Source organism: Caenorhabditis briggsae (genome assembly GCF_000004555.2).
Source record: "Caenorhabditis briggsae complete genome, chrII, whole genome shotgun sequence".
In the NCBI taxonomy this organism is placed as follows: domain Eukaryota; kingdom Metazoa; phylum Nematoda; class Chromadorea; order Rhabditida; family Rhabditidae; genus Caenorhabditis; species Caenorhabditis briggsae.
This window is the reverse complement of record NC_013486.2, coordinates 9,382,878-9,391,184: the sequence shown is the minus strand read 5'-3', so window position 1 is coordinate 9,391,184 and position 8,307 is coordinate 9,382,878. Positions and strand designations below refer to the sequence as shown.

The window sequence follows — 8,307 nt, the reverse complement described above, 5'->3', positions numbered from 1 at the left end:
TTAACAAAAACATTTAGAAATCTTAAAAACACATCTGAGAAAACACTGAAAATCAATAAAAATTCGAATTTCGCGCGCTTTTACCGGCAGTTGGCCGAAATTTTTTTGATTTTTTTCTTTATTTTTATGGGGATCCACTTGGATTTCTGCACAAAATAAAGCAATAAAATTTTTAACCGCACACCACCTTTAAAAAAAAGAGCTTTTAGGGATACGGTATTTAAAGGCGCACGGGAGACAGCGCAAAAATATCAATTCCGTTCGAGACACGCCAGAGAATTGTTCGCGTGCGCCTTTGACATACCGTAAGCCAAAATCCTTGATTCCGGAAAAAAGCTTCGGAAAAATAATATTCCGAAATTTTTTTCGGAGATATTTCTATTCCTTCTCGCAATTTTCGGAATAAATTCCCTGGCACGCTCTCACACAGAACAATTCCGAACTGCAAATTAATTTTTGATCTACAGAAAAAAAGTTTGGCGCGATCACAATTGCAGGTCTAAAACCATAATTTCAGAATTTTTTATCTGATTTTGTGGAGTTCCAAGATGATTCAAATGATTCTTAAAAAATTAATTAGTGGTTATAGATTCATGTATGGTCGTTTTCCGGAAGAAAAAATGTCAAAAATGATCATTTTGAAAGTTTTTTACAGAAAAAATCTATCTCCTCTTTCAGTTTTTGACATTTCTAAGAGTTCTATAGCTCAAAAAAACCACAATTATTTTCTCTACATTTTCTATGGACGAATTTTTAATTCGTCTGATAAAACTTTTTTATAATCAAAAAACAACGCAAAAATGCTATTTTGTGCAATTTCATGAGGTTTTTCAATTATAAAAAAAGTTTTATCAGACGAATTAAATATTCGTCCATAGAAAATATAGAGAAAATAATTGCGGTTTTTTTTGAGCTATAGAATTCCTAGAAATGTCAAAAACTGAAAGAGGAGATAGATTTTTTCCGTAAAAAACTTTCAAAATGACCATTTTTGAAATTTTTCTCTTCTGGAAAACGACCATACATGAATCTATAACCACTAATTAATTTTTTAAGAATCATGTGGGAGAGCGTGCCTGGGATAAAATCTCGTGCAAGAGCCAAATGATACTCAACAGGTTCGTACCCACATAATCTTGTTTTACATGACATAAAAAATGAACCTGATTTATTCTAAAAATGACAGATAGGAAATTTTTCCGAAGGGATAGTCCTACAACGATGCAACTTAATGGGATAACATATGAATGAAAAAGATACTTAAGAAGAAATGAAATAATGTGTAAAATACAGGGAGATATGGAATTTTCGAAAAATGTAAAAACAACATTTGGTAGAGAGAAAGCATTCAAATAAATAAAAAATAACAAGGAAGGCCACAATCTGGTGAGAAATTAATTCCACCTGCCACCGTTCGTTGGTTTTGTAGGAGCTTGCTTGGACCATGGACCGAGGCCTCGTCGAGCCAAATCTGAAACTGAATATAGTTCAAAACTCGTATTTTAAGAAATGTAACCAACATCCTGCCAATTGCATAGCGTCATTCGGTTGAATGTTAGATGACGTTGAAGGCTCTCTGAAATTATTGAACTTTGATGAAAACAACATTTTATAAAACAAATAAATACTTTGAATTCCGGGAAGAGTCCTTCACAGGCTGAGTGATTCCTTTGATAGCTTTCTCTGTAGCTTTATGCAACATGGTCATTGCTTGAGTGATCGGCAGGTTGTATTTGGTTATCAAGTTCTGAATATCGTCTACAAGTCCATCTGGCAAATCCTCATCTTCCTCTTCTTGATCCTCCATTCTGTTCCTTTTAGAATACCTGTCCATAGGCGTATCGTGTTTCCTTTTCCGTTCTTGAGGTTTCTGTATATTCGGAGAGTCCGAGATCACAATTGTGTCGTCATTCTCAACAACTTGAACGTCTCCAAATGGATCAGGCTCGTTCTGCTCATCCTCCTCGTCCTCCAAATCGACAATTTGAACCTCGCCTGATTTTGATCGATGTGATTTGTCTGGATTCTTGTTGATTTGTGTTAATTCCGACCATGAAATCCCATTTGGTGGAATAGCTGAAAATTGTATCTTTTTTCTAGGAACCCCTCCCCTCTCCCTCTGAAACTTACGAGGGAAAAATGGATGAGGTGCCGGTCTGAATGGATTGCTGCTCGTTGGACCCAAACGTAGTGGCGCCTGAAAGTAGATGTCTTCATCTTGATCGGTGTCTGATGATGACGGGCGTCGGTACTATAATCATAACTTACAATTGAGTCGGGTGATGGAATATAACTCACATTCGTGAAAGTTCGATTTGAGTGAGTCGGTTGGCCTAAAAGTTAAACTCTCTCTAAAAAAATGAATTATTATGAAAGAATTACCGACCGAAAACACTGTCGAATGGATTGTATACAATAGGCCGTCGTGGTCGCAATCCGTCATATCGTTCTTCAGCTGGCTCTTCTTCCACATCATTTGAATCATCGACTGTTACAATTTCTGAAACTACAAAAATCGTTTTAGTATGTTGAAAGCATTGACGCTGACCTGCATCAGCGTTTCCTTCTCCCACTCGATCCGCTTTGTTTCTATAGAGGACAGCTCCGCACCAGTCTAAGAATGTCTTCTTACTATTCACCAATGATTTCAGTTCCGAAATGAACAACGAAGATACACGCAAGGTGACAAGACCGTTCAGCGCTGCATCAACATCCTTCTGAAGGTTTTTTCAGGTAATTTTAAAATTGTAGTTTTTGTTCGCTTACCGCAGTCAACTCATTAACGCCCCGATCCGACACCATACTGAATAATTTGTTGATGTACACCTCGTCATTCCCATCGATCACATCATGCAGACTATGGAAGTACCAACTACTTTGGCCTACTTTAGGCTGCTGTAAAATTATGTTTGATTAACTGAAAACTGCAAAAACGACGAACCAATTTAGCAGGCATCGATTTCAACTCCACTGAGAAGAAGGTATTCAAGACAGCTCGATAATGCTCGATATTGGCAAGAAACTCTTTTCTTGATACTGGACGATTCGATTCTATCAATCCCATCGCTTGAACCTGTCGTTCGTAAATCAGTTTTCGAAATTCTGGTCTTGACACGATCAACGCTTTCGCAGCTCCATGATTTATATCGTCGCGAAGCACTTGAAGAGAGTTGAGTTGAGAAACGCAAAGCTGCTTCATTACATTCAGCTCCTCGTTTCTATCTTGTCTTTTGGCTGGATCTAGTCTCGACGACGAGCCACTGTAAATTTCCATTTTTGAACAAAAAAAAAACCAAAAATAAAACTTACATAACGTCGTCGATTTGATTCATAAGTCTTCGACAACTGCGAATTTTTCTCGAAACGATTCTTCTTTCAGTAGCAAGATCTTCTGATGCTGTTGCTTCTGGCTCCTTTTCAGATTGAATTTGCTGTAGACTAATCTCTTCATCTGTTCCCTTTTTTTTGATAAATTTGACAGGAGTTTTGCACATTGGACAGAATGGTCCAGTCCCTTTCGTTAGCCATCCTATGATGCAATCATAGCAGAACTCGTGCACGCAGTCGCTGAGCACAGTCGTGTCGATCATTCTGAAATTATACGAAATTTTTCTTTAGTAATGGGTACTTCACAAACTCATTTCGACAAACTGAACACTCTTCAGAAGGCTCCGTGCCGTCTTCAGGTTCTTCTTTTGACTGTGGACTATCAGAGAAGTTATCATCCTCTCGTTTCAGAAATACGCCACTTGTACTCGGAGGCATCTGATTTTCAGGTTGGAGATCCGCGTTGCTTTCCATTGGGGCGTTCTGGAAATTTGTTCAGAATTCTCATGGGAAACAATAGAAATTTTGGTTTTGTTCTAGACAGTGATCTTACTAGAAAACTAGGGAAGTTCCGTTTTCCGAAAAGTCTGACCATTTTCGGAACTTTTCCAAAGTTTTTTTTCGGAATTAGAGCTTTTTGTAAATAATACGGTATTTCAAAGGCACATAGGGAAAGTTTAGTTGAGGGTCTCGAGCGGAATTAAATTAATCGAGTTTTCAAAACAATTTTGTCGATTTTGCACAAAATAAGAAATTCCGTAATTCGAAATTTTCCGTAAGGGCTATTCCAAAAATCCATGAGCTCTCTTACGCCGCATCCGAAGTTGATTTTCAGGAAAAAAGCGCGAGGCTGCAACTTTAACAGATTTTCTGAATTTAAACTCTGGAAAACCTGGAAAAACTCAGGCTTGGGCAAATTTTTTAATGGAAATTGGCTTCGAATGCCCCATCACAGAAACAAACCCAAACACTTTTCCTAGAAAAAATCGCAAATATGTACCAAACTGTTGTCCGAACAGGTCCAATCAATACTCCCCGTTAAGTTGAAACAAATATGAAATAGTTTATCAGAACGGCAAACAGGCATGTAGACTACAGATAATTTCAAATCATTTTGTAATTAGGACATATTTAGTCTGTTTGAAGATAAATAAATGAAAAAATAGCAGTACTAAAAATATTACAAACAATGACAGCAGTTAAGACAATGTCTTATTAATTTGAACAACGGGTTTAGGAACATGATTCGGGGTTTTTTCTTGTTCAACGACGACCACGACGAGAAGTGGTAGGTCTTTTCGCCGGAGGTGCTTCTTCTTCTTCTTCTTGTCGTGCACTTTGTGCTGCTGAAACATCAATGTTATCTAAGTTTTCAAAAAAAAAACTATATTACCTCTCATAGCGGCTCTGGTCCGACGAGCAACTGATATAAAATCGAGGCCTTCATTTCTTGGGGAACTGTCAACTACAACACGAGCTCCTGAACTGCTCGGTTGTCCTGGTCGACGGAATAGCGGTTCCGAAGGAGGAGCAGGAGGACGTGGAGTAGCTGGCGGTGGCGACCAGCGGAAACGGGTACTAACCCGGTCCATAAGTGCCTCAATAGCTGGAATGCGTTCTGGATCCGCACCAATTGCTACTAAACGTTGTCGCCTCTCCACAACATCGACTTCTGTGTTGCCTTCTTCGATTCGTTCACCGCGATTACCTCCTGGTCTGGTTGGCTGGTAGACAGGGTATTGGCGTGTGCGGTGGAGATGCTGAAACATATCATTTTGGTATATTTCTAGGTTATTCTATTAGAGGTATACAGCTTATAAAATTGCTCATAAAATAAACTTACTCCCGGATGTACTGCGAAGAATCGGCTGAATGTATTTACTGTAGGTACAGGAGGTGGCTGCAGTAGATTCTGCAAAATTGAATGCTGATGTGTCCTCAAAGCGGCACTTACCGCTAGACTCAATGAGCTGTTGTGCAGTTCCTCAAGTCTTGCAATTCTTTCTCTGCTGATATGAGGGTCCACTCGTTGCGGGCTTTCTGCTGATCTGCTCCCAGCTTCTTCTGGTCTTGATCCTCGCCGTGTTGAAGATCGCAAAGTCATGTGCGTTCGCATATGCTCTTCGTATGGTCGAGTTCTCGACGACTGTCCCTCTAGCACTCTTCTGGGAGGTTCATTTCTGGTTGTTCCGAATTCCCTGAGTTCTTGCCACGTTCTACTGGGCGGTCGGAAAGAGAATGTAGCACGAGTTCCTGGTTCAAATTCCAATACACCCCCTACAAGTGTCTCCGCATAATCCCGTTCTGCAGCAGGATTGTCGCCTGGCATTGGCGTTGGAACTCTTTCTTCTGGAGAAGGCGATCGATCACTGTCGTCATCATTATTCGTGGCTCGATCTGTTCCACCGTCGTTATTCGATGCTTGACGATTCAGATGACGTGCGTAGGGATCCAACCAATCCATGGGATTCATGTGGTGTAAATGAGTGAACAATGCATGAAATCGACTCTCTGGATCATCGCGCATCGTCATCATCGCGTTGTAGTCAAACAAGTTGTTAGAGAAGCTGTTGTAAATTGAATCATAGTACACTTCTTGATAGAATTCCTCGAGATTTGTTTTTTCAACTGCAATGATTGCTTCCAAATGATCATCCAAGAATTGGATATGCATTTGGCTAACCGGTGATAGAATCGCTCCAAGGTCTTTCTGGAAGTTTTCCGTTCCGGCGGATTTGGACATCATCAATTGATAAATTTCATCAGCGTAACGTTGTTTCTGTTGAGCCTCTAGTGCTCCCAAGAATTTAGTTCTCCATTTATGACCGGCGACTTTCGGCTGCTGTAAGTTTAATTTTGTTTATTATGGGGTTATGCACGTAACAAATTTGCAATAAAAATGGCAAATAAATACACAAAAATACTATGCAGATACGCAAATAAATGTATTTATTTGCATTCAAAAAAAAACGAATTAAATTGCATTAACAGCCATGAAAAAATTTTCTCTCGAAGATTTTTCATGACATTTTTCTCGAGAAAAAATTTTGAGAGGAAATTTCCACGGCTGATAATGCAATTAAATTCGATTTTTGAATGCAAATAAATTAATTTATTTGCGTATCTGCATAGTATTTTTGTGTATTTATTTGCCATTTTTATTGCAAATTTATTACGTGCATAACCCCATTAGTAGATTAAAAAACTTATCATACATTTTGATAAGGAATAGCGTCAAATTCGGTGAGTAGAAACCCGATTACAATGTCCTTGAATCGACTGGGATCCTTGGAAATATCCTCTGGCTGCAGTTTTGGTTTTTTCTGATCGATATATTTTATTTTTATTTTGTTTGTATATATTATACGGCGAAACGATAGCGAACTGAATACCAGAGACCTGGAAAGACATGGAATCGTATCACTTTTCAGATCTTTGGACTTACTTTTTCTTTTGCACGATTTCTGTACGCAATTCGACGAGTGATTTTTCTGCATTGAGAATATGGTTTGACACAGTGCTCTTCAACTCTAACAATCCATTCTAAAAGGTTATATGTGAATAAATCAAACTTTCCAACCTCTAACCTTTATAGTTTCCTCCTCTTCCTTCGATTCGTCTAGGTCGGATCTGAAAAATATTGGACACTCAACTAAAATACATTAAAGCATTTGGGAACTTTGAGTGGTTTTTTGAATTGCGAGTTTTTAGTTTTTAAGATATCTCAAAACACTCATATTTCCCAAAAAAAACAAATTTTATCATTGACTTCGTTTTGATTTCTAAAAAATTTCGTCAACGAAAGTTCGCACTCATTGAAAAAATATAGTCGATGATATTTAGTTAATTCCAGTACAGATTTGCTAAGAAAAACTAACGCTTCGGAAGCAAGGAGATTAACGAGCTTATAGCAATGCATCAAGTTCCTGACAACTAATCGCCTTTCACCAAGAAGTTGTGCTCGGTCGGGTGGTGATATCGACATCTGTGTGCTTCGATATTCTCGGATTCCAATTCTTTAAAAATGAAAAATAATAAAATTTAGAAAACTTGCTCGAATTTCTCACTCTTTCTTGCCAAGCTCATCGGAAAAATCGTAGAAAATCTTCTCGATATCATGCCGACACATTGGACAAGACGGGCGCATCGATTGGGTGACCCATTCGGATATGCATGAGAAACAGAATGCGTGATTACAACCGTTCACACGGCATTCTTGAGAGAATCTGTAGATTTTAAGACTAAATTATACCCACTAATTCAGAAGAAAACTCACTTGGAAGAAAGACAAATCGTGCATTGCAAGTCATCAGCTGGCATTTTCGAACTAGACGATTCGGTTTCCATCTGTCCTGCGTCGGTGTCGCCCATAGTTTTCTAAAAATTAAAATATTTTTATACATCGATGTCTGGTTTTCTTTTTATTGAAACGAATAGTGCAGCGAGAAAAAAGAGAAAAACGTTTTATGGATGAGCAAAAAATGTACTGCAGATTCGAGAGACCCTCACAGACTGAACAAGCTCGGAATCGGATGCCAGCTCGCCTTCAGAGAAAATATCTAAACGCAAAAAGATAAATAGTGGGGGAAAAATATGTCGATGTGAGATTGATATCGCTGGCTCTATAACTCATGGCAACGAGAGCGAATGAAAGAGAGTAGAAACGCAGACTAACCAACAGCGCGCCAGCGGACAACATGAGTTTTTTGAATTGTGGCTTCAGAAGCTATTTTTTCGAAAAATGCGCTGACAGGAGAGAGAATATCGACACAAAAAATGTTTTTCGAATACAAGTTCGAAATTGTTCCACAGTAATCCAAAGGAACATTCCCGATGTTTGCCATAGGTCCTGCAACGACTGAATGGTTTCACAGTTTTTATTTATTTATTTTTTATGAAAACATTAAAAAATAGTTTATTTATTCGAATAAGTTCAATAAAGAAAAGAAAAAAAGAGTGAATCATTCAATTAATCCGCTG

The 8,307-nt window shown here is 38.4% G+C and overlaps 2 protein-coding genes across 2 annotated transcripts; both read right to left on the bottom strand.

The window, feature by feature from the left end:
- Positions 1–1,394: 1,394 nt before the first annotated feature.
- Positions 1,395–3,801, bottom strand: CBG02634 (the record flags this gene model as incomplete). The annotated part of the gene is made up of 11 exons (XM_002630864.1): positions 1,395–1,471; positions 1,521–1,576; positions 1,629–2,076; positions 2,131–2,251; positions 2,299–2,333; positions 2,387–2,500; positions 2,549–2,717; positions 2,767–2,895; positions 2,942–3,260; positions 3,310–3,591; positions 3,638–3,801. The coding sequence occupies 11 exons, from the start codon at positions 3,799–3,801 to the stop codon at positions 1,395–1,397; spliced, it is 1,914 nt and encodes a 637-aa protein (XP_002630910.1).
- A 789-nt stretch (positions 3,802–4,590) lies between these two features.
- Positions 4,591–7,698, bottom strand: CBG02635 (the record flags this gene model as incomplete). The annotated part of the gene is made up of 9 exons (XM_045242495.1): positions 4,591–4,673; positions 4,721–5,087; positions 5,171–6,169; positions 6,543–6,726; positions 6,773–6,870; positions 6,915–6,957; positions 7,206–7,343; positions 7,395–7,553; positions 7,604–7,698. The coding sequence occupies 9 exons, from the start codon at positions 7,696–7,698 to the stop codon at positions 4,591–4,593; spliced, it is 2,166 nt and encodes a 721-aa protein (XP_045092252.1).
- Between the last annotated feature and the right edge of the window lie 609 nt (positions 7,699–8,307).